This window comes from Cydia pomonella, chromosome 10 (assembly GCF_033807575.1).
Source record: "Cydia pomonella isolate Wapato2018A chromosome 10, ilCydPomo1, whole genome shotgun sequence".
NCBI lineage: Eukaryota > Metazoa > Arthropoda > Insecta > Lepidoptera > Tortricidae > Cydia > Cydia pomonella.
The window spans coordinates 6,846,685-6,873,192 of record NC_084712.1 but is presented as its reverse complement, the minus strand read 5'-3'; the positions used below and the strand labels follow the sequence as shown (position 1 = coordinate 6,873,192).

Below are 26,508 nucleotides of genomic sequence, written 5' to 3'. Positions count from 1 at the left end.
ATCAAAAGCTATAAGGACGTCCGTATGCTCGTCACTGTCCCAGTAGGTACATGCTTTCTTATTAAAATTACGTCATTAGCAATAGAGGTGATATCAGGGTTAGGTCTATGAAATTCTCCGCGCGACCGACCTCCGATTTATACCTACGCGTCGCACACCGCAGACGGTGCAAAAGCCTGTATAGTACGTGTCATACACGATGACGTGCAGATTTGTCAAATCTAACCTTTGATAATATGACCATATAAGTCAAGCCCTGCGTTTTCGTGAATGATACGATCTATAGGCTGTCACACGCGCTGACCACCAGCGGGCACGGTCGCATTTTTATCGCCTGTCACGTTCTAACAGGTATGTAAGTGCAAAAGTGACAGGCATAGTGACAAATGATAAATTTGCAACCATGCTGCCACCGGACCGGAGATGCCGGCGCCGCTGCGATCGCTTTAATTTTACGATAAAAATGACTTTGCCTCGTAAAACTATCGAGTTATTTATATCTAATTTATCTTTGAAATATATTATAAGCCCCATTTATAGCTTTTGTCATAATAGTAAGACCTATTATACAATATGTGGCATGGTGGCAACTAGTGGGCATTAACCAGCAAACACCTTTTTCTTCATAATATTGGTGCAACGCTCTTCGAATGTGTTACAAATGCCGCCAGTTAGCACTGTTGTATTAAGTATGTCACACAAAGGAACACACTTAACTAACCATTGTGAATCTTCTTTGCATTAAATGGTGTTATCTAATACGGTATCATTTTATTTATTCGTACAATTGACCAATGCGAATGCTTCTGAAAACGAATACAAATGGAAAATGGTCCATTTGAAATGATCATTCTGAAGTTGTATCAACAGTAATTAATAATCAATATAAATAGTACCCAAAGAGAATTTAGTCTAAATGTAATTGTGCTGCGAAATATTTATAACCAAATTTCTTATCGTTGTATATTAATTAATCCGGAATGGAAATTAGTATTTTTTTTTAATAGTTCTATGGTTATGCTAGTCTAGTACTCTTTTCAGTCTCTATTTAAACACGGTGCCCGTGACCATTTCGAGAGCTTTTAACAGTATATTCCTTGTCATATTTAAAGACTAAATATCCTATAAACTTTTTTGAAATTCGCCTAATTTCTAAGACGATTGACGATTTGATTGTGACGGAGACGGCTAATACGGAACCCTGCACTGCGTGTGGTCCGACACGCTCTTGGTCCGGCTTTTTTATAACCCGTTAATTTACAGAAACCAAATTAACAATTGATGTAAGTAGATCACTATCGCAACGTCGCTAAAATCTTTGACTCTAATTTAATGAACGACATCGACCGTGCAGAAACCCTACCTAACCCTAGTGTACATTTATTCGATAGCGTGACGCGACGCGTACGCGTTTGCGTTAAGTCTCATTTTGTATGGGATTTAGAAAAGCGCGCTAAGCGGGACGTTTAATACGGGAAACTCATAATCTCATACAAAATGAGACTTAACTTTACACTAGGGGTAAAGATACTAGCTAAGTTTAGTTTATGTGCTTTTTATGTTTCTCTTGATAAATTCTACATGTAGTTAAACATAAACAAAAAAAAAAAATGTAATTGCTAACCAATTAAGTAATGACACTCGGCATACCACTACCTGCACTGCAGCCAATTTGTTTGAAAACGTTTCGCTTTAATAGACGGATAAAACTGATATCGTATCATATCACTAATTGTAAGTACTATCTTATCCGCTGTTTTATTTACCTAAGCCTTAGATATCAGCAAGTCCAAAAGCGTATCTAATAGTAAACCCCAGTTCATACAGCCCTGATAGTTGCCAATATCATTTGAACTTTTAATCATAGCAATGCGGGTAAATTTTGCGAACTCCTACTTCATAGGTTTAAGAACTTTAAGATATCGAGGAGATGAAATTTGGCGTCAGCCGGTGGCACTCGGCAACAGTCTTGTAAGTGTAAAGCCTGGGTGGACGCTCGAGGCGGAGCGTGCAGCGGGGCATGCGGCGTGCATGTTAAACAAATGCAAACGTATAGGAGCAGCCTTAAAGCACGCTACTCAACTTGTGAGCTCGATGCTACGCTGCACGCCCCGCCAAACGCTCCACTTCGAGCGTCCACTAAGTCGAAATATTAAATATAAAGCAAGCATAGAAAATAAGAACGTGCATTCAATTTTTTCGTAACTTAACCAAAATAACAAAACCCAACTGCTTGATATGGGCGCAGCTAACGTGATTGACTTATAAGGTGTTATTTTGGAGGGAAAAGTTATTTGATTTGTTAATTGCACCCTCAAGATTTTTTTTTATGACATTCGCTTCATACGTTTGTTTCGATATATTAATTGGAAATGTAAAGAATTAGAATTGAATGCACGTCCTCCTTTTTTACAAGTTTTTTTTTTAACTTGATCTGTTAGTATGTAAGTATCTATGTTTGTGTGGGTCAAATCTTGGAAGTTAAATTTGACCCATTTACCGGTTTCCGATTGAGCTGAAGTTTTGCATATATAGTCGGGTGACAATGCAATATTATGGTACCATCGAGCTGATCTGATGATGGAGTCAGGAGGTGGCTATGAGAACTCTGTGGTAAAACTACGCCTACAAATTTTTGGGGTTATTAGAATTGTCTCGATGAGTATTAATTTCCTGTGGAAAGAAAAGTACAATCAGCGATGAAAGCTTCTAACAAAAATTTTTGTTTTGCCAAAAACTTAGTATGTATAAGTATTCAGTCTTAGGATTTACTACTACCACCCAGTGGAGCCCCACTGAAAGATAAACGGAAATCCAAATATACACCGTTCATCCTTATAGGTTGATAGGATTACATAGGTATCAGTGGTGCGTCACAAATATGCGTAGGGAACCCGGAGCTAATTGCTATTTCCTTTTCTCCATGAACCGATCGTGAAAGTACACAACGGGCTGAAATTACTCGTAGACTAGCCGATGGGAATCGCGTTCTTGGAACGATCCGCCACCGATAGGTATTGCACGCAGTAGAATGCTGATAGCCACCCCGCGACGCTCCACTACAAGGCGGAACCGGCATCCGTTGATGGCTTTAGACGGTAGTCCAGCCACTAATCCCTCCTGGTTCCCTTGGACCAAGTGGAATGCGTAAACGCATTATCTCAACGTTAAAAAAGGCTTACACAGGTATGTTTGTGGAGATCTCGTGGAGATGAACGAACGATTCATAATCAAATCGGCGTTTTTGAGTTAATAAATTCATTATTCTTGTGAACCGAACTCCATTTTTATGGGCTTAGCGACAACGTGGGAAATAGCCTATTAAGTTAATGATAAAAATCCGTGTAGTAGTTCAAATCGTTTACCTATGCGTAACATAATGTATGGGCTGTGAAATATGTGTTAGAATAATGTGTTTCCGGTAGTTAACTTCAAATTCACGGTGAACTAATGCGAGTAATGTGCAGTGTACGCAAATATTGCCTGAGCTGAAATTATACAATTGCTTGTGAAATTCCCAGCTTATTGCTAATAGCTTGTCTAAAATGGCGCTAGGATGTGCATACCTTATGTGGCGGACGCCTTTTGGGCATGGTTGTCTATCAGACAGAGAGCGATTGTGCCAGGGAACTCCAAAATTCGGCTTGCGTGGGATTAGAACCTTTCTAAATTCGCAATAGACGAGCTTATTGCGAGCGCTACGGGAGTGGATGGTGCGAGGCTTCTGACAGTGTCGCGGCAAAAATTAAAAAGGGGCATGGCTACACGCGTTGCCTTCGTCCCAATTGGGCAACTTATTCGACGGCGACTTGTTAAGCGTGGCCGTTGCCTGGGCTGCAATGTATGCCAACTAGACTTGTGCATCTGCTTTACCATGGTGGGTGGTAATGGCCATTACATTAAGCACTGAGTTGCCACCGATGCGCAGGTATGCATCTGCGTCACCATGTCCTCAACGTCACTGTCACTGTGACAGTCCTGATGTGACACACAGCGCTCTTATCGCAATCTGTGAGCGTGCTCGTGACGCTCGGAGCGTGCGTGCCATGACCGAGCGAGGTACGAGTTTAAAACAATTACAAAAAAATGATTTAAAATGTTAACATAGGGCGTTGTATACATTGGTGTCTGATATTTAGTTGTGTTGCTCGGAGAGTAATATTTATAAGTGAAATTGCACATATATGTGATGACGTCGCGCCCTTCGTAAACGTATCAAAATGCAATGTCTGCTGGTATTTATCTAAAGAGAACACTGTAGATTGTGTAAGTAATGTGTAAATGTGTAAACTCGTCTGTTAGCAAAACGCATGACTCAATTCAAACAGAATGTTTATCATCGATAACTCGTTGTTTTAATGAAGGATAGTAATTTACATATCAATGGCACTTATAAAGATACAAAACGTGTTATACTGGTAAATTATTCCTAACTAGCTTCTGTATGCGACTTTCTTTGCGTATTTCTGTGATGAATTGACAAAGCCTTATTAAATCACACTGGCGATTTGCGGGAGAGTTGAAAGCGAGGCGAGTGCGCAATTATTTCGTACGAGCGTGAAACGATCTCGCCGCGAGCGCGCAAGGTTTGCTATTTTTGATATTTCTTCTACTTTTCCTAATCAGAATAAGATACCGAATATGCCCTTAAACGGATCTCCACTTTTTTGTTACATCTGTAGGTATATTAATAATTGTTGTATTAGTAGGTATATACATTTAAATTCAAATCAAAACTATTTATTTTTAAACGGAAAATACATTTTAAGGAACATAAATAAAATGATTGGTCGTAAAGTCGTAATATATCTAAGATGCTTATAGTTTGATACTTTAGCAAATAATATGCTGAGAAATATTGGTAAAATAAATTTCTTAAAAAGTGATGTAAGGGACATTTGCTAATAGCTTCTACCAGGCGTAACATGTTTTGCGATATCTTTGAAACGGGTTGGCCGGTAAGAACGTTTTACAGATGATGCCAGCATAGGGTTTCCTTATCATTCCTACCAATAGTGTTATTCTATTATTATTTTACAGTCTGGACTGGATTTAAGCCAAATCGCATAGAACTGAACGAGAAACAAGGCAAAGTTATGATGGCGCCATCTATAAAAACCTTTGACAGTTACCATCCCCATGAAAAAAACCTTATTTAAAATGATAAGAGACATAGCCAAACGAGGCATAGAAACGAGAAAATGTATCGGAATAACATATGAGTTGAGAATGAAATATCAGGTGGTACTTTTCATACATTATTTACCATGTCACCTTGTGTCTGCCCTCTATAGATACACTACTCGTATTGACATGTTATTAAAGGTTAGATTTGACAAACCTGCGCGTCATCGTGGATGGCACGAGCTATATGAAACTACGAACACTATATTCCTAGTCCATTAGAAAGCAACTATGTATACCTACAGGATTTATGGTACTTCGAAAATTAAAAAAAAAAGTACAACAAAAATCGTGGGCTCAATAACTTTTTTGGAGGCCTATGAAGACAGAAAATGACTGAACATATCTACTTTACTTCATTTTATTCTATTTCAATTTTCTTTTTATTACATTTCAATTTGACAAACGATGAACCAAACCACCGTTGACCTCCTGGATCTTAGAAGCCTTTAACTATGACTAAACACGATAAGGTTCTAAATTCAGTAATAATCAAAAGCTTCTAGGATCCAGAAGGAACTTATGAAAAACTTTTATCCACTTCATCTCCACTTATTAGTATTCTAGAAAGGAACTGTAGCCTTCTGCCTTACCATGACTGCCTAAGGAGTGTCAATATCAAACTGAAATAGGTACATTAAAAAAAATGATCTATCGAGCACATATTAAAGTGACTTTCATTAAGATTAACTGCTTTATACAATATAAACAAATATTTGAAAAACAGTAAAATACAAAAAATATTTTAACATTTATAAGTGTTAAAATAAATGTAAAAATAAACGAACAGGCACTACATTTTAGCTGCTCAAAACAATAAAACAGAACAGTAAAATTTACTGTTTTTGTTCGATAGACTCATATGGAACTGTTTAAAGCATTAAACGATAAAGCAATTTCAATTGTTTTAAATGGTTTTTTCTCAGTGTATTCGCCAACGTCTGCTTAAAGTGCTTAACTTACATGTCAGTGTCGAACTGGTGGTAACTGTAAAGGCGCCTCAAGTCAATACTTACTTACTCCGTTGGCTCAGCGACCCAAAATGAGACATGGCCTCCGAAACAAAACAGCGCCACTTTTCTCGGTCCTGTGCGACCTCTCGCCAATTGTCGACTCGAAGCTCGCGCAGATCCGCCTCCACCATGTCGCTCCAGCGATACCTAGGGCGTCCGATAGGACGTCCACCTGCTAGGCGACCCAGGTACGCTCTTTTTAACAAAAAATATCTTATTTTCATTTTTTATCTTTTTTAAAATATATCTTTATTTTTCTCAAGTCAATAGTCTAAAGTAAATAGTCGCGCGAAATAGTCAATTCGTACTGACAATTTTGATATTACCTACCAAATATTCATTGATTCTATAGGACGATGTGTAGTCTGAGAGAAGATCGTGCCCCCGAGATTGACAGCTGACCAACGGCGGCATATGTTTTGTGATATGAACCGTATAGAGTCGTTTACATTAACTAGCATATTACCTTGTTCATATAGTACTTGTCTATATAGTTCTCCTTTTTAGGGTTTCGTAGTCACCTAGAAACCCTTATAGTTTCGCCATGTCCGTCTGTCCGTCCGTGCTCGGCTTTGCTCCGTGCTCGTTAGTACTAGAACGCTGCAATTTGGCTTGGATACATAAATCATGTATGGCAACAGTACGGTAAAATAAAAACTTAAAAAAAATTTTTTTTAGGGTACCTCCCATACAAAATGATTTTTTTTTTTGCTTTGAGCTAATAGTGTGGGGTATTGTTGGATAGGTATATTAAAAAGAATACGGTCTTCAAAAATTATTATTTTTTAAATATAATATTTTAGAAAATAATCGCTCCGAAAGAAAAAAATACGTGTCTCCGCATCTAACTTTTGAACTATGGGTCCAAAAAATATGAAAAAAATCGGGAAACAAAAGCTTAGTAACTTTCAAAGAAAACTATAGCGAACATGATCTCTAGCCATTTTTAGTTATTGCAAAAATCTTCTCTTTTTAGTAAAAATATGTACAAAGCGCTGCGAAGGCTACTCCCTTATGCTTGTAATGTACATGATTCTTACTAATTAAAAGGAAAGAGGACGACGTAGTCCCCAGCAAAAAACAGATTTCATACAAAATTTTAAATGCTTCTAACTCCTATAATAATTAAACATTCGTAAAAATTCAAACGTAGGGGCATAGCTGTGGTTGATATACAACAAATTGTCTCAAAATATTTTCAATAATGTTAATATCCAGAGAGGAAAACGAGGACTATGTTTGTATGAAATGAAAAAATGTATGAAAAGGTGATTTCGCGCAGGTCCTCCACTTTCGTCTTAATAGCCCTCGTTTGGCCTGTTCTGACAGAATGGTAATTACACGTCACCTACATAATGGCATGGCCCGACATGCTCTTGGCCAATTTTTTTCCTGTTTAATCCACGTAAAAAACATATATGATTCAGTACGAGTTTCTTAGGAGCGCTGCCATTCAAACCAATGTAGGCCTATTTTTTCAATTCCATTTAACTAGTTTGCCCCTGAAATATGAACTATTGTTAGATAATATTTGTAGATCCGCACGCGATCCGGGCCTCTTAAGATACATATGTATTACGATTATTCAATTATAAGTACAATTATAGATAGAATTTAAATTTTCATTATTCCTACTAATTACGTATCCGTGAAGCCAGTAGGATATGGTATAAAACACTATACAAATCTGATATTAATATCAACTTAGTTACGTTGCGTTCGTAGTGCGGTTGTCAGTGTTAGAGCAGAAGGACACGAGGAAACGAAGGCTACGGAACCCTTAAGAGCAGGCTAACGTAAGCATATAGTTTTTATATTAAATATTACATGTTTGAATCAAGGGCAAATGCTATGAGGGATTTCACATTGTAACAAGATTAATACGTAATTCCAATCCAACCAACTAAAACCTAAACTAGGTTAAAGGCGGAGTAATTGAGGACGTTTATTATACCGTTTCTATTCCGTGCGATATCCCTATCTCCCGTCGCAAGTTTCGTGCGGCGAGTCATAATTGGTTTTAAATACCGTTTTTTTCTTAAGGGGCTCCCCACGGTTTTCATCAATTTTTGACTAGTTTTGCGTCGTTACTCCTACATTTGCACTATAGATAGAATTATAAGACAAATTGCTATCGGTTCTTCAATCCTTTATCTCCATTATGGTCTGCTCGATTTTAAGAGAAATGAACATTTATTTTTTATAATTTTTTTTAACATTGTCTGTAAAAACACTTTTTTCGTTACTAGATTGCTGTGTGTGTGTTTTAATGTACGAAATCTACACATTTGGGTTCGTCTTTGACGTCTCTAAAAACTGGTCAGAGATTTTAAAAAGTTATGGCCAGTAAACCAGTTTTGTGGTCTAAAATTGTTCAACTTTGATGCCAAATATCTCGAAGACAGTGAACTTTGAAGTAAATATGGTATACTATATTGCTTACAGCTGTTGCTGTTAATATGATAATCTACATAAAACATTAGAAAACTAAGGGTTTCAGATCGAAGGTCATTGGCGTTAGGGATCCCCTTAATAAATATTACATGATAGGTACATCCCCTCTAAATCTACTCTCTTTTAAAAGTGAATTTGGTCCCTGCAACATACTTCGGTTCGGTCCCATATCTTTAAGAACAATATGTGATCTTTAAATTAATGTTTATCGCCTGCAGGATGATCAAAGTGGTATAGCATTCAACTGCAACTCCGAATTATTTTTGAAATAAATATATTGGCAATGTTCCACAATAGGCCCGATATTACGGAAATAGTGTGGGAATGCCATGTTCCAAGGTCATTGTAACCATTATCAATTATAATTCGACGACCGGTCTGGCCTAGTGGGTAGTGACTAGTGACCCTGCCTATGCAGCTGATGGTCCCGGGTTCAAATCCTGGTAAGGGCATATATTCGTGTGATGAGCATGGATATTTGTTCCTGAGTCATGGGTGTTTTCTATGTATTTAAGTATTTATAAATATTTACATATTATATATATCGTTGTCTAAGTACCCTCAACACAAGCCTTATTGAGCTTACTGTGGGACTTAGTCAATTTGTGTAATACTGTCCTATAATATTCATTTATTTATTATTTATTTATTTAATTCATAGTAATTATATAAATCGTGTCATTCACGAAGACGCATGCTTTGACTCGTATTGTCATGTTATTAAAGGTTAGATTTGACAAATCTGCGCGTCATCGTGGATGACACGAACTAACTTAATAATAATACCCTAAACTAAAAACCCTAATAATGCTCCTAAACTTTAGCTAAAAGGGATTTAACGCAAAATTGCAGTTTTTATTTTGAATATTACACGTTTTAATCAAGGGTGAAATCCACGAAAAAAATCCCTCAGAAACGAGACTATATTTTCAAGGGTAGATTGTTAGCAAAACCTTAAAAAGTTAAAGTATTGGCTCGTTAGAAAAAAAAACACGAAAATATGTCACATTTTAATTTATTTTCAATTGTATATCATTTTCCTGCATTATACCATAAACAAATAAAATAAAATGCATTTGACTGACAAACATGGTCCACATTTTGTTAGTACGTCGTATAGACGAGGGATTTGACTAACAAAATTTCAAACAGAAGTACAGTTTCAGAGATATTGACAAAAAACGTCAAAAGCCGTGCAAATCCGAAATTTTCCGTCACAAGTTTCGCGCGGCGCGCCTTATCTTTTGTTTCTTTCTAATTTCCTGGCTATAAGCCCCCTCTCAAGTATTTACATACCTATAAGTATGTTGGTAAGACTAAATACCTACTGTTTTTAATTTTACATGTAGAAATCACAACTAATCCTCCCATCCTTCCGCAAACGCTTCGGCTGTGGAATGAGCTCCCTGCCGACGGTTTCCCGAGGTTACAGTATGGGGTTCTTCAAGAAAGAAGTGTACAGGTTTTTAAAGGATCCGCAACGCGCACGTAATATCTCTGGTGTTGTAGGCGTCCATAGGCGACGGTGACCGCTTACCATCAGGCGGGCCGCATGCTTCTTTGCCACCGACGTGGTATATAAAAAAAATCCGACACTCCGTAATCCCATAATTATTATTTTTACTTATTTTAGTACCGACTTCATTATTACTTTTGTTATTAAATACAAATGGCTGAAAGATATAGATCTAATATATGATCGGAATTTGGAAAGCATCCTTTTTAGGACGTGTTTCCGCCTTTAGGTACTCCCATGGTTCCACAATGTCTGGCAACTACCAACTTGACAGTTCAAGCTGGTATGTTTTCACAAGTCCATAACGTCTAAGCTTTAAAGGTCAAAATTGAAATAACCGAATATTCACAATGCGCACAAATTAGGCACCCCGTAGTGACTGTTGAAAGTTGCGTGACGATAATTTTTATAAGGCTCGGGTTTGATATACAATACGTAGTTTCTACGCAACTATATAGATCCCTTCGTAGGTTAGAAGGAAATGAAAAACGCCACGTTCGCAAATTAGACGGTTCTGCTGCGTTGACCTTGGGCTTGGAAATATCAGGGCGATGACTCAAAGGTGACGTCACTACAGTATATTATTGAGTTAGACATTTTATGTCCAATAGTAAATATTGAAAAACAAAAAGAAAATATTGTGTATCAAATATCCATTAATCCACAGAACAGTATCGGATTTACGAATAGGACAATGAAAAAATCCGACTGTCATTTGTTTTGCTTTGCAAACGATTTTTAATAATGCTAAGTACCTACCAATGAATGCTGACCTTTGCTAATATGTCAAGCAGGGTTGAGCGCCCACATACATATAACTGTAGAAAACCGTTAGGCACTAATATTTTCGGCACATTTCAGCTTACGTCATGATTGGCTTAGTGATTATAGATACCCCATGTTTACTTCGGTGTTCTTTCTTCAGTCAGTGCTAGTCTGAGCGTTGCGGCGCGCGCGTCCGACTCCCGCACACTCTAACCATGTGCTTCTGTGATCTCCGCAATGAGAACCCTGGCGAAACTACTCATCTTAGCATCGTTCCTTTTCGTTATACTGTTCCTTTATTTGACCTTGCAAGAATGGAATCATTCAGAACAACATATAGACAAAATCTTCCAAATAGAACAAAATTCTACAACACTCGCTGAAAAACATGGAAAAAGTGAAATGAGAATGAAATATATTTTACAGTGGACTAATCCGAAAAACGTGCCATTTGTGTATATGGGTGTGGGCCAGCAAACGTTTATCGAGCGAAAGTGCCAGTTTACTAACTGCTACGTCACTAGCGATAGGAATTTCCTGGGGGACGTTTCCAAGTTCGACGTCATTGCGTTTTCGGGAACCGAAATTATTGCTTGGCCTTTGGACCAAATAAGACCTAAAAAGCGATCGCCGCATCAGAAATATGCTTTTACTAACATAGAATCAGCTGACAACTATCCGTTCTGCTCTCACTTGTTGGATAACTTTTTTAACTGGACGTGGACCTACAAGTTGGACTCGGAATCTAAATGGGGATACATAATAGTAAGAGATGCTAATAATAATATTATAGGTCCGAGGAAAAATATGCATTGGATGAGGTTAAAAGACATGGACCCTGTGAGTGAAGATTTAAGTGTGCAGTTGAAAAACAAATCGAGGGCAGCAGCGTGGTTTGTGTCCAACTGCAACACGCGAAGTGGTCGAGAGAAGTACGTAGAAGATTTGCAAAAGGAGCTACAGCTATACAATTTATCGATAGACGTCTACGGAAAATGCGGACCCTATAAATGTAGTCGAGACGACGAAGAAGCGTGTTTTCAAAAAATAAAAACAGATTATTATTTTTATCTCTCATTCGAGAACTCACACAGTGAAGACTATGTGACTGAAAAACTTTTATCTGCTTTGAAATACAATGCAATACCTATTGTCTATGGAGGTGCAAATTATACTAGGTAAATTATGTATTCATTGTGTTTGCGCATTTGATTTAGGTGGTCAGCACGCAATCGTTTCGCTTCCTGTGATTTTTATTCTGTTAACGTTTTCCCCTTCGTATCTGTTTGTACAACTACGTTGAAATTGATGGCGTCACAAGGGGCGTGTAGTCACTGTTTGACTCGGCTAATCAGAAAGTGACAGTGTCCTAATGGGGATTGATTATTTTCGCTTGAAAATTAAAATTTCAGTCCAAGTTTCCTTGCGCAGTCAGCAATCGGAATCTCCCTCGTTGCCATGGAAATGAGGATGTGTTGCGAAACGTAGTTATATTATATACAGGTTGACTTCAAATTGGTAATACAAAACACTTGATTGTGGCTCGGTTAATGCCAATTAGTATACTATATTACCCCGTTGTTAAAATTAGCTGTTCAAATTAAACAATTTTTAGTAAAATAAATAATTAAAGTCTCGAAGTGTGGTTAACTGTCACTCGCTATTATCAATTTAAGTGAATATATTAATAAATATCGATATCACTATGAGTGACACTGTGTAACTGGCAGGCGATTGATAAGTGATAACTAAAGAGAAAAGTGTTCAATTGAAATTTTTTTAACTTCTTTGTTAATCATTATGTAAGGATAACCATGTGAAGTCTAAAATAAGGGATAAATTAAAACTAAACAAAAAAATACTTTTGATTACCTACCTACTTTAAAAGCAGGAGACTTAATTGAGGGGCTTAGTTTAGGGAAGATGTGTGTAAAGCATTGATTTTGAAGTCACCTGTGTATCTTTGCGAATGCTATATAATTGGCCTCTTTTGTTGTCACTACTAATTTAACGCTGAGCACTTGAGACTTGTTAAATATTATACAAATGTATAAAATAACGGCAATGCGCAAGCAACTTATGTATGTTTTACTCATGTAAGTGAATTGTAATATTCTTATGAGTAATAAAAGATTCTTTAAACCTAACTTCTCTGCAGTTGCAGGCGTACATAGGCTACGGAGACTGCTTACCATCAGGCGGGCCGTACGCTTGTTTGCTACCAACGTAGTATAAAAAAAACTATAAGTTAACTACGGAACCCCTTAAATCGGGGTATTTACTATGTATATTTGTTATTTATAGGGCCTAGTAACAACTGGTACTGCTAAAGCCTTGTATTTACATGCGTGGCAAGCCTCGACAAGCCTCAAGGGACGCAGCTATACGGTGGAATGAGATAGCTATATCGCTTGCTCCCTCTAACGTATAACTGCGTCCCTAAGCCTTTTTGAGGCGCGCTACGCATGTAAACGAGGCATAAGGTTGTAAATAGGTATCATCAGGGCAACTGACGTGCAGCGGGTTTTTAGATGTGGTCTACCCACAACTACAAGCGACCCGCCCTCGTACTGTTTAATTTTACCTTAGAAAAATAAGTAGGGATAGAGTGCTAACTCCATATATAAGCAATACTTAAATTGTTTTAGCTATATATTTTTCGTCAGTCGCGATACTCGTGACATCTGGTGTCAAGTAGCGGTACTAATAAATTCACTACTTGACACCAGATGATGTCGACTACGAAAGTAACCCGCGTTTTGGCAAGAAAACTGATGAACCTATCAAGTTAGCACGCTATCCTTAGTTATTTCTCTTTGCTTTTTACCAAAGATTTTAGATGAGTGTTATACTTATAAAAAATCGTCCCACGGGTTTTATTTTAACCCTATTCGTTTTCCTTTTCAGATTCATGCCAGATGGAATTTATTTGAATGCACGAGAGTTAGGACCTAATGCTTTGGCAAAGAAAATGAAATTTCTAATAGATAATCCCAACCACTATAAAGAATATTTCCGATGGAAAAACCATTATTCTTACTATAGAAGAAACGACAACGCAGAGACCGATGACTACTGCGGTTTCTGCAGTCTCCTCAACAACGAAGAGATGGTGAAAAAGACGTCCATATATAAGAACTTTAAGGAGTGGTGGAATGACCCACATAGTCGATGTTTGTGATGCACTGAGTATTGTAATTATTTTGTGAGTCTATTCTATATATGTGATATTTTCAATTAACCAATCACATTGTCGGTTAATTTCTAAGGACGGGTCTTACGTGAACTAAGAATGGTGATAGTTCAGTGGTGTCACTCACGAATTCTAGCCAATCGTGCAGTATAACGCAACTAGTTGCGACCAACTGCGCGTGTGATGCGAACTTATCAACCCATCGCGTTATGGCGTTAGTCTGCACGATTGGCTCGAATTCGTGTGCGTGACACAGCTGTACTGGCCCCATTCTTATTGCCCGTAAGGCCCGTCCTTAGTTCAATGGTTGACTACAAATTAAAGGTGCGTCTTAGCACCACTTGCACTATTCCACTAAACCTGGAGTTACCTGTCGGCTACCTGTACAATTTGATACTGGGTTAACGGTTAAACCTGTAGTTACCTGTCGGCTACCTGTACAATTTGACACTGGGTTAACGGTTTAACCGGTTACTTCCGGGTTAGTGTGATGGTGCAAGTGGCCCTTATTGACAACCGACTATAAGTACCTAGGTACTTTTTTTGGTTAAAAATGGCACATATTTTATTATTATATTTTTAAATTAAGAATTATGAAATTATGAATTATCTGTCATATGTAAAACTTTATTTACGGCTGTTGTTGCCCTAAATATCAATAAATAAAGCTTAAGTCTGTGCCTAGTTGCCTAGCTGTGAAATGTGTGCCTCAAACAACTCAATAGCTATTAGTATAAATACTCGTAATACTAAAGTAGAATTAATATATATTATTATGCCATAAAATATGAAAGCCAAAGAAAATAAATTGTGTGAATGTCCACGTGAAACTGTCAGCATCGCGATTTAGAATTTAGAATTGTACATATACAGGATGAAATTTTTATGTTTGACCATGCGCTGAGGGGTGGATGTGTAGGTCATACTGCACAACGAAGAAAAATCTGCCGTCTCAAGCATTTTGAATCACATGTCAATGTTTTCTGTGGACAGCTGAGTTTATTTCGCGATTCCGGTGTTGGTCCATACTAAAAATTGTTCAGTAAGTATGCCCCACATATTCACCCCTCAGCGTATGGTCAAACATAATTTTTTTTTTCTACCTGAATAATTCCAATCAATCATAGTTTCATTCCATTTGTTTCTTTTTACTTGTAATATGCGAGATGAACTACGAGTGTAAAGATATACAACGGATTTTGTTTTTCGTGTTTATGTTTGCTTTAGCCTGGAGCCCGCATATTATTCTAATTTTTGGAACGTAGTTCCTTATTGCACGGTACGGACTTGACGGATTAGGGCTAGGCGAAAAAAAATTTAAGAGTTTTCCGTCACGACCCATTCTTAACTTCGTTCCAACCGAGTGTTCCTTGAACATGACGAGATTCCGTCACAACCCTTTCTTAACCCTTTCTTAACCTTTTTCGACTCTACGACCCTTTCTTAACTTTGTTCCAACAGAGTGTCGTAACACTCACGCATTTTTTCTTCTATAATTATCATGGATTTCATCTATCAGCTGTTTACAATGACTGGTCCAGAAATGTCACTGTTAAAATTGTAGGTTTTCCTGTAAGTAATCAAAAGGTAAATAAAAAATAAACTATTTTCTGTATCGTTTTGATAGGCCAAATAGTTGAAGAGATAAGGTAGGCGAGAGGGGTGTTTAATAAAAATATATTAAAAAAAATAACAATGAGACTGCTACCTGACATTTTGTCAAGTCGAATAAGTCCAATTTAAAATTACTAGCTTCTACCTTACTTAGTATGATATGTTTTGATATAAACTATCCTATCTCCTTCCTCAAGTCCCAAACTTTCTTCATACCAAATTTCATTTAAACTAGTAGGAATAACGGAATCATAATTCTAGGAAATTCCCAGTTGGCTGGGGACTTCACAAATAACAGACAGCAATTTGGGTTTTATCAGAACTGACTCATATGTTTATTCTCGGGAAGTCATGTCGTTATGCCATGTTCTGATCGGATTTCATCAGCGGAAATCGGTTGCTTTTTATTAAATTTGTAGTTATTTGTTACAATCCGTTACTGAACATGATTTGGGGCATTTAGGCGAATTTGCGACAACAGACTCACATAGTTAAGAGAATCGCATAAGAACGAGTAGCAAATATTGTATAGGTACCTACTTAATAATACAATAGTTATTTTATAGTTTAGGATTTCTCTTATTCGGTACACGGCGAGAAGTTGATAACTCGCGATATAAAATTGAAGAAATTTGAACTTAAAATGGAATTATATAAAGTTCAAATTCCTTCAGTTCTAACTCATGACTTACCAACTTCTTCCCACGGTGTACAGTATTGTAGTACTGCGTAGCTAAAGGTGGCATCTGTGATTATTATTATTGATCAATACAATTATATATTAACTATTAGCATTACCTACAAGGATTAAGTAATTTGTTAACATTTTCGCCTTCAGAAGCGTTTAAAACCGCCGGTAAGGTAAGCGTAGTAGGAATATTAATACATTACATTATATATTATATATACAATTACGATGCAAGTGAAAAGTGGGATCCTAGTCGCACATGTATCGTACTACGTTTTACAGTACATATGGCCCTTCAGTTTTTCGACATAGTTACGTAATGTGCTAATTATCGCACGCAGTGCGGTAAAGTAGCGCCATATGTACTGTATATGAATATGACACAATGAAGTAAACAAAGCTTGCTCAACAGCGGTACACAAAACAGGTTAATAGTGAACCGTGGTTTATGAGTAATAACAATAAAATAATTGTTAAATAAGCGTAGTGTACCCACTACAGTAACCAGATGCGACTTGGCAAAGGTTCAACTATTGTCAGAGTTATGATTATGAGATTAGCTATTGCAGCTTCTGCCCGCGACTTCGTCTATCTTATGTCTCTCCCCGGGCCTCATACTGTCTCTATACCAAACTTCATCTAAATCGGTTCAGCGGTTTCAGCGTGAACAGGTAACAGACATAGAGTTACTTTCGAATTTATAATTACACATTTGTCGTTCACGAGAGAGTGATTTAAACGAGCGATATCATTTGATTGAACTCACTCACACTTTAAATCACTTGAGATTTCGTTGAGTAATTCATCCATCTCAGTGTTACTTGCTCGCTCTTTCCCACTCATGTTTCGAATCGAATGAGCCGGCCGAGCCAAGCGAGTGAGACGATGCAAATATACGAAACGATCGTTTCGGAGCGGTTCGGAGGGTGTCGGGAAAACATGGCGGGATCGTATCGCGTGACTGGCCATCTTGGTTGCACTTATGGCTTTGGTTGGACTCTACAGATCTACTGAGCGAAATGAGTGATATATATCTAAGCGAGCGAAAGATATGAATCAATCTTTTCAACTCAGTGATGCATTTTGCGTATCTCTATTTATAATATTAATATTAGCAGGGATTTAGGTACTTGCATAACAAGAAGCTAAAAGCATCAATCAGCGTTTGAATTTCAGTGCTGGATTTACGGGTGAATAATGTGGGTTTATCTTGCGAAAATGCACTTATTTTATCAAGGAAAGACAGAAGAAAACGAAGCCGCAACATTTCCAGATTTTATCTCTATTTAACGTGCCATACCTATTCACCCCGGTTGACTGTATATATACTTACAGTGTGTAAATTCAATACGAGCAAATCTTTAGACAGTGGTTAGCATAGGACCTTAGAAGTATATTGAGATAACTTTTGCTTAGAAATACAATGAAAATATTCGGCCCGCAACACGCGTCTTGTAATGTCATGTCTCATATTGTTAGTACATTGTTGCTCAGTAAATATTCAAAAATTAAATACGGAGTCATAATTAAGTGTATCTTACAATAAATTAATAGTTTAAAAAACACTAGAAAAACACGCTTTGGCCTATATATTTCGGCTTCATCATCAGACCTTGAAACCTAATCGTCGTCAAAGTTCATTACAAGACTTTTCTAACAAATCCAAACACAGCTATGATACGATGTTCCATCATGAAGTTCCAGTTCATATCTTCCGGCTCCATCATCAGATCAGTTCGACAGTACTATATTATTGTATTGTCATCAGAACTACAGCTGCCAATTTTCATGACGTTACGATCCTTAGAAGATGGTTAAAATAGTTACCTTAGATTCCATTACATAGTTACCTATTTACATATATACAGGTCGACCTAATAAAATCGTGTTAAAAAAGTACTTAATTCATGATTCACATACGCATGATAATACTATTGTGTGTACATATTGTGCCATCGAGCTAATCTGTTGACGGAGCCAGATGCAGATGATTAGTGGAACTCTTCGGTTGCTAGGTTGCTACTAAGTAGGTATAGGCCCCTTCAAATTGGGCTCGTATGACTCGTTATGCCTCTATACTATAGCTCCAATATGCAAGAGTGGCAGAGAGTAGGTCTTCTGTTTGTAATAATAATAACAGGAGTTGTCAAAAATGACGCTTCTGGTAGAAGAAATGTTACTTTTGACCTTGACATATCATAATCATATAAGGTTTGGAAAATCAATCTATTATTATATATTCATAACCTGTTCTTACAATTAGAATACGCGTCATGGACGGACTCAGGACGACCCATGTCGGCGCCAGCCAGACGTTTGACCTCCGCAGGGCTTGGCTGTCTGGCCAATCGTGTGGAACGCCCTTTGCCATGACGCATCTTTTTACTATCGCTAGGCTGGCTTCCCCAATGTTTACCAAGCGCCCTGTTATTTCAAAGTAGTATAAAACTATCCAATGTAATATGACCTCCATATTCAAAACAATTATAAGAAATTGGAGGGCTAATTTAAACTGGTTATATAAACATTAAGAGAGGTGGTAAGAAACAGAATCACACCTCAGTGCGCTATGCGAAGTTATTCCAGTCCATTTTGAAACTTAATCTTTAAGTCATAAAGACTGAAATAGAAGTTGTCATGATCTGCCCATAGGGCAATCATTGGTGTGTTGCAGGGCGCTGTTTCCAACGAAGGGTGTGATGCTCTAATGCAATTAGTTCTTTGTCTTTGTTTTCCAGTTTAGTTTTCCTGGTTCTTTTAACATTTAGGAATTTTCAACACAACTATTGCTGATTCTCAAATAATCAATATTATGTTTAGGTAGGTATAACATAATGAGGTTGTGTAGTTTCCTCGACAAAACAAAATGGATGAAAGAATATGATAACATATATACGTAATTATAATACTAAAATCATATATTGGCTTTCTGTTATTATGTTATGATTACTTGTATGTTATTTAAAAGTTGCAAATAAAAACATACAGATATCTATATCGGATTTAATAATAAATTGGTGTTGATTCAATCTATTTAATTTATTTACCTTACCTACTTCTACATATTACCACCATGACCTTACCCTGCAATTCACTTCGTGGTTTGTTATCGGGTTGTATTATTTGCATCTTTGATCAATATGTCAAACAAATGTGACGCAGCGGTCCAACGCAATAACAAACTAGGGAGTGCGGGTTTTAGAAGCATAAACGCAAATCAGCACTTGAATACAACGTAGTTAGAGACATGTTTTAATACTCGACCTAGCAATGAATAGGGTTCCCAGTTGACTACGGAACCCTAATAAATGGCCCACATGGTTACTAAGTTCAGTATGTCTCAAGGTCACATGTGGCGCTTATCCACTTGTTGTTGAACTTGCATTTTAAAGTAGTGATAAGTTATCGCCAGTAAGCTCAGTCGCTGTTGGCCCGAGCCCCGCGGCGCGCGCGTCTGTCCGAGTGGGAACAATCATGCGCGGCGCTCCTCACCACCATGCGACCTTTAGCCAAACTATTCTTTCTAACTTCCTTCCTCTTCGTAACACTATTCCTATACATGTCTCTCAGAGAAATAAAAAACACGCAACTACTATTTGATACAAAAAACATTTTCAATATAGAAAAAAACTTGACAAGATTTAATTTTGTTGAAAAATTAATAAAAAGTGACAGAAGTGATAAGAAAATTAAGTACATTTTACAGTGGACTAATCCGAAAAATGTGCCTTTTGTGTATATGCTTGAGGGTAATAAAGTGTTCATAGAGCGAAAGTGTGAATATACAAATTGTTATGTCACTAGTAACAAAAGTCTACTAGGAGATGTTAGTAAGTTCGATGTCATTGCGTTTTCGGGAACTGAAGTCGTTTACTGGCCTATTGAAAACCTTATCCCTCCCAAGCGCTCGCCGCATCAGAAGTACGCTTTTACTAACATAGAATCAGCTGATAATTACCCATTCTGCTCCAACAAGTTGGATAACTTTTTCAACTGGACATGGACGTTTAGATTAGACTCTGAAACTAAATGGGGCTACATAATTGTAAGAGATGCCAACAACAAAGTGATTGGCCCTAAGAAAGAAATGCATTGGATGAAGTTGAAAGACATGGATCCTGTGAGCGAAAAGTTAAGTGCGCAGTTGAAGACAAAATCCAGAGCAGCAGCGTGGTTCGTATCCAATTGCTGGACGAGAAGTCGCCGGGAGAACTTCGTGACGGACCTGCAAAAGGCTTTAAAGCCCTACGACTTAGAAGTAGATATTTACGGACAATGTGGCCCTTACAAATGCGAGCGTGACGACGAAGAAGCATGTTTTCAGATAATAAAGCAGGACTATTATTTTTACCTGTCGCTTGAGAATTCATTCAGTGAGGACTACGTGACTGAAAAACTCCTGTCTGCGTTGAAATACAATGCGATACCTATTGTTTATGGAGGAGCTAATTATACAAGGTAATATTTAATGTATGCGACACGTATGTCCGAACAAAGGAAAACTAAAACGATTTCTAGGTATTTAGATTATAAAGGCATTATGAATTAAAATATTGCTGTATTTAAAAGTTAAGTTCAGTTCAAAGTTAAAGAAAACTTCAACTTGGGTTTGACGTTTATTATACTGACGTTTATTATGCTAGTAGCCCCTAGTGTCAATTTATTCGATTTCGTGACTTGACGTACGTACCTACGTTTGCGTTAAGTCACATTTAGTATGGGATTTAGAAACAGCGCGCCAAGCGGGACGTTATGGAAACTCAAAATCCCATACTTACTTAAAATGAGACTTGACGCAAACCCGTACGTCACGTTACGCCATCGAATAAATTTACGCTAGGGGTACAGTAGAACATTTGACATTGACATATTCGCTAGCGTGTGCGTAACTTACTTTCTAAAGATCTCGCTCGCACTCGCATATTAGTGTGAGCGAGATGTATAGAAAGTAAATTACGCAGATGTTAGCGAATATGTCCGTTTGACACTGTTAAAGCAGTCGTGGTAATACTTTAGGCTAGTCATTAAATCGTAGCAGAATGTTAGTGAATTCATGATAACGTAGTATGAGCAACTGGGCTAAAAATATAAAAATGTGCCACCAGGGGCACACTTATCTAGAAACCTAAGATACTCGTATGTGTAGGTACTCTAGGTACTCGTATATCAGTGTATGTATAGTGCTATCCCCTATCAATCATATGTGTGTTTGGCAATTCGGCACGCCAGTAAACAAAGATTCAATTGACGAATTTAGTACGGTCACGTCTGAAAATATCGATACGAAAAAAGTGCCAATAATATGTATACACGACTTTATTGCCCATATATTTAGGTAGTGTATACATATTTTTGGCACATTTTTCGTATCGATATTTTCAGACGTGAGTCACGGTCTTTAATTGTTCAGCCATTTAAGGTGCAAGCTAATTTGGTACCGATTAAAGACCTTAACTGTACAGTCACGTCTATAAATATCAATACGGACAAAGTGCCAAAAATATGTATACACGACCTCAATATGTGGGCAATAAGGTCGTGTATACATAGTTTTGGCACTTTATCTGATCCGGTATTTTTAGACGTGACTCTACGTATGTACAGTCAAGTGCAAAAATATGTATCGAAAGAATCGTCTCATAAATATGGTACTACGCTCTTATTACACTGGAATAAGATGCTATGCGACATATTTTTGAGTAAGATGTGTACCCCAATATTTTTACACTTGACTGTACAGTACAGCGTCGTGAGATATTCAGACAAACCAAGCCAATAGGTAGGTATCTAAGTAATGCAACGTTGGTTTGGTTAGTCTGAATCTCTTTAGAACTAAAATTATTTTTTCAGATTTATGCCAGACGGAATATACCTGAATGCGAGAGAGCTAGGAGCGGAGAAATTAGCAAAGAAAATGAAATACCTTATAGACCATCCTGATGAATACAAAGAGTATTTCCGATGGAAAAACCATTACTCTTATAACAGAAGAAACGACTTCGCAGACACTGACGACTATTGTGGTTTCTGTACACTTCTTAATAACGAAGAGATGGTGAAAAAGAAGTCTGTATACAAGAACTTCAAAGAGTGGTGGAATGACCCTCGACGTTGTTAATGCGTTTTTTATCTAGTAATAGTGGATCAACTATTCTTGTTGTTATTTTGCCCGCCAGCCAGGAGATAATAGTAATTATCTATAAGTAGGTTTACGTTAAGCAAAGCCCCTCTAGCATTTAATTGAGTATACTATGCATTTTTTGTATACCACGTCAGTGGCAAACAAGCTTACGGCCTGCCTGGTGGTAAGCAGTCATCGTAGCCTAGAGATGTATAAGGTCAATACAGGTAAGCAGGGACCGGTCCCGTATCCCCTTCGAGGGTTTTTGAAGGGGTATTTCGTTCGACTTTGCTAACCAAAGCCTACGGACCGACAATAGTCAGCAACTAACTCAAAAAATGCCCCGCCTAATGAAATCAGACCCAAAATAGGTACTTATAGATCACAAGGTTAGGGAAGCAAAGGGGAACCCGTTCCGGAAGCTAAGCAAGGCTTGTCGGCTATCCAATATACAATTAAGCTATTCCAAAAGCTTATTTAAAGAACGGGAAGCCCCTTCCTACATTCAAGTGACCGCGAAAGGGAAACCCCTTCCTACACTCATATAATCGCGTAAGAGAAACCCCTTCCTACAGCTAAGTCAAATGAATGGGTAAGCAATTCAAGTGGTAGGCATGTGATTTGGGATATTTAATGAACGGCTAAGCTGTTCAATGGCTTTTGTCTGGGAAGAGGTTACCGGTCTCTGCAGGTAAGTGTGAGCGCCAATCTGTTTACACATTTTACATTTGATAACCGGTTTGGCCTAGTGGGTAATGATCGTGTACAAAGCCGATGGGCCCGGGTTCAAATCCTGGTAAGGGCATTTATTTGTGTATGTTTTCTATGTATTTATGTATTATATATATATAGTTGTCTAAGTACCTACAACAGAGACCTTATTGAGATTACTGCGGGATTTAGTAAATTTGTGTAAGTATGTCCTATAATATTTATTTATCTAATATTTATTTGCAAGCAAATAGCAAATGTATGAACTTGCAATAAAGACTAATCAATGTGTAAACAGGCTGCATAGCCAACGTGCCAATCGTTAACGCTCCGTGGCGTAGCGGAGTCATCTCTCTATCACTCGTTCATATTAGTTCGACAGTGACAGTGGCGTTTCGTTCGCTACGGAGTGTTTACCATAGGCACGTTGGCTACGCGCCCAGGTCCCAATATGGAAGACAGCGACACTTAATCCGCCGCAAAACTTACCCGTATTGTCCTTATGAGTGGGTATCTAATAATAAAAAGTTTTTGGCAAAAATTTCCTTTTTGGTACAAACTTTTATCGCTGACTGTACTTTTCTTCTCATAGGCATCAAATGCTCATTAAGACCATTCTAATAACCCCTAACACAATTAGGTTGCGTTGGTCTATCACAGAGTTCCCATGGCCACCTCCTATTATAATATTGCATTGTCACCCGACTTACATATGTATGCAAAATTTCAGCTCAATCGGAAACAGGGATGTGGGTCTAATTTAGCTTCCAACAAACACCCCACACCCGACCCACACAAACATACATACTAACAGAGCAAGTTAAATAGAAGCTTGTAAAAATAGAACAGTAAAATTTTTGAATTTATTTATTTGGTTATAGTCAATTGAGGAAAATTAGGAAATAGCACATATAATACTCGTATCATGCTCATAATAATTAGGTACTTGACATTGATAACTAGGTATTTACGCTAAATTATTAAAAAAAAAAAAAAAAAAAAAAATTAGATAAAATATAATATAATATAATATAATATAATATAATATAGATTAGATATAATTAGATATTTTAATAAATTAGAAGAGGACATCTTAGCTACTTAGCTAAGATGTTTAATCAATTTACTTATTTAAATAAATACTGATTTTGCTAGCCGTGCATCAGATTACAAATTACAAATACAATCATACTCGTAATTCATGCATGCTAGAGGGGCTTCGCTAAGTTTGAATAAATGGTGCAATTTGTTAGGAAGAAATTTGTAACCTATTTAGCGAATTAAATACTTCATTTTCATAATTTTATGGTTTTCAAGAGTGGTCCAGGTAAAGGTTAGGACCAAGGCTAGGAACCGGTTTTAAAAATAGCGGGAAATACCGGTTTATTTCGGTTTTACTCCGAACTTTCATATGAACGCAAACGTTTCAGGAACTTTATTGTAACCTAAATAGACCGGTTTATTCGACGAGCAACGAGAAAGCCAGCTGGTGGTGTGCTGCGTAAACATAGACACCGACATAGGAAGAAACCAGATTGTATTGTTCTAAACCGGTTAATATGACAGGAAATTTATGAAAATGTTCTCCTAAGAACCGATTACAAAATTAAAAGGGTTTGTCGAGCCTTGAAGGTAAAGTTCGGATATCGACTGTGCAGGATCGCGTCGCGTCGTTGTTGCCGCTGCTGGATCCGTCACATTCCTTGATAATGGTATGAACGTCATAATCGCGGCAGTAATGCGGTAATGCTGTAATTGACATCCTAACGTCACCATAATGCAACCACGGCAATGAGTCAAGACAACACAACAGCAACAAGACACACAACACAACACACAAACACAACAACACACAAACAAAACAGCAACAACACACAAGACAAAACAACAACAAGGCAGGAGAAAATTGATCCCATAAGGCCCAAAATCTATTTTGATTATAGGTTTTTGATATTGTTTAATATAAGTATGCATTTTTACTGAGACCAAATATTAATTTTAAAATTACTTCATACTGAATGTTATATTATAATATACTTATCAACATGAAATGTTGTCAGCTTACTTACCAATGTGATTTAGACTGAAAAGGCTGTGATTAATTTAGCATTTTGGCAATGAAGTACATAAATATACCTACAACAGGAAAATTAAGTTTTTTATTTTATACGATCCTCTAGAAGTTGTATTGATATACTGTCTAGCTTCCGCAACTATATCTAGTTATCTCGGAATTATGTATTTTACTCAGTTTAAAAGTAGCCTTTGCCGGAAGCGATTTTGTAAATATACAGCGTGCTAATTTTTATTACATTTTGGTCAGATTTTAGTAAATTAAACATTCAAAAATAAAATTACACTTTATTATTTGTAAATTACACATATTTGTAAATTCTTGGTAAGTACTTACTAAAATTAATATTTTGATCTTGCTAGTATTTCATATATCTTGCTAGTAAAAAATCTCCAATTTTTCTGTACGGAAGAACTCATGTCTAGACGGAAGGCAGACCCGGAAGGAGAGCAACGAAATTATAGATAGTTTACTGTACTATTCTTATTGTCTTGATCCAATTTGACATTGTCATTTATGCTTATGGTAAGTATACCTTGCTATAGGTACACATTGTATATTTTATCGGCCTAAATTCTCTCTATAAACCAATAGTACTTAATTGTGAAAAAAAGTAATACTTTTATATTTGAGAATATCTTTATCATTACAGCGGCTGTAGGATCGTTGGCGTTTTATCACCTATCATGCGTCAAATTCGCACTTACGTTGCTAGAACGTGACAGGCATGGTAAAATGCAACCATGTTACCACCGGTAGATGCCAAGGCTAAATCACGACTCATTTGACGTTTATTTCCCCGAAGTAAAGATTTATTAATCATTACTTTATTAAGAGTCCATTATAAATATACTAACTGAATAATATTGTTGTTAAAAGAATATACTTAAAGGTATTTTACTTAGCATCGTAATCGTGTGGCATCATTTTGAACCCCTGGCACAAAAATAGGTGTTCTAAGTTATATTGTTTATCTGCATCTGAGTTTTTTTTAATTTAGGTACTACTTAGGTTAGTACTAATATTGCAATTTTTTTGGTATTGGATTCGACTTTATCTGCAAAAGTAAGTCAAGAACTGTAGGAAATTAATAAAACAATCCCTATTAATTGCAGTGCACCACTGATATCCCATAGTATATAGCGATAACATATAAAATTATACATGTAATAAAA

The 26,508-nt window shown here is 37.1% G+C and overlaps 2 protein-coding genes across 2 annotated transcripts; both read left to right on the top strand.

The window, feature by feature from the left end:
- Positions 1 to 9,772: 9,772 nt before the first annotated feature.
- On the top strand, positions 9,773 to 19,422 carry LOC133521939 (alpha-(1,3)-fucosyltransferase C-like). Its single transcript, XM_061857072.1, has 2 exons — positions 9,773 to 12,110; positions 13,840 to 19,422. Exons 1-2 carry the CDS (start codon positions 11,170 to 11,172, stop codon positions 14,111 to 14,113), a joined length of 1,215 nt encoding a protein of 404 aa, XP_061713056.1. The 5' UTR covers positions 9,773 to 11,169; the 3' UTR covers positions 14,114 to 19,422.
- Positions 19,423 to 19,709: 287 nt separating this feature from the next.
- On the top strand, positions 19,710 to 26,246 carry LOC133521938 (alpha-(1,3)-fucosyltransferase C-like). The gene is made up of 2 exons (XM_061857071.1): positions 19,710 to 20,885; positions 22,278 to 26,246. Exons 1-2 carry the CDS (start codon positions 19,924 to 19,926, stop codon positions 22,543 to 22,545), a joined length of 1,230 nt encoding a protein of 409 aa, XP_061713055.1. The 5' UTR covers positions 19,710 to 19,923; the 3' UTR covers positions 22,546 to 26,246.
- Positions 26,247 to 26,508: the final 262 nt, after the last annotated feature.

Coding starts and splice junctions, on each gene's coding strand:
- LOC133521938 (XM_061857071.1), top strand. CDS start 19,924: ATGCGACCTTTAGCCAAACTATTCTTTCTAACTTCCTTCCTCTTCGTA. Junction 20,886..22,277: donor GGAGGAGCTAATTATACAAG/GTAATATTTAAT, acceptor TTATTTTTTCAG/ATTTATGCCAGACGGAATAT.
- LOC133521939 (XM_061857072.1), top strand. CDS start 11,170: ATGAGAACCCTGGCGAAACTACTCATCTTAGCATCGTTCCTTTTCGTT. Junction 12,111..13,839: donor GGAGGTGCAAATTATACTAG/GTAAATTATGTA, acceptor TTTCCTTTTCAG/ATTCATGCCAGATGGAATTT.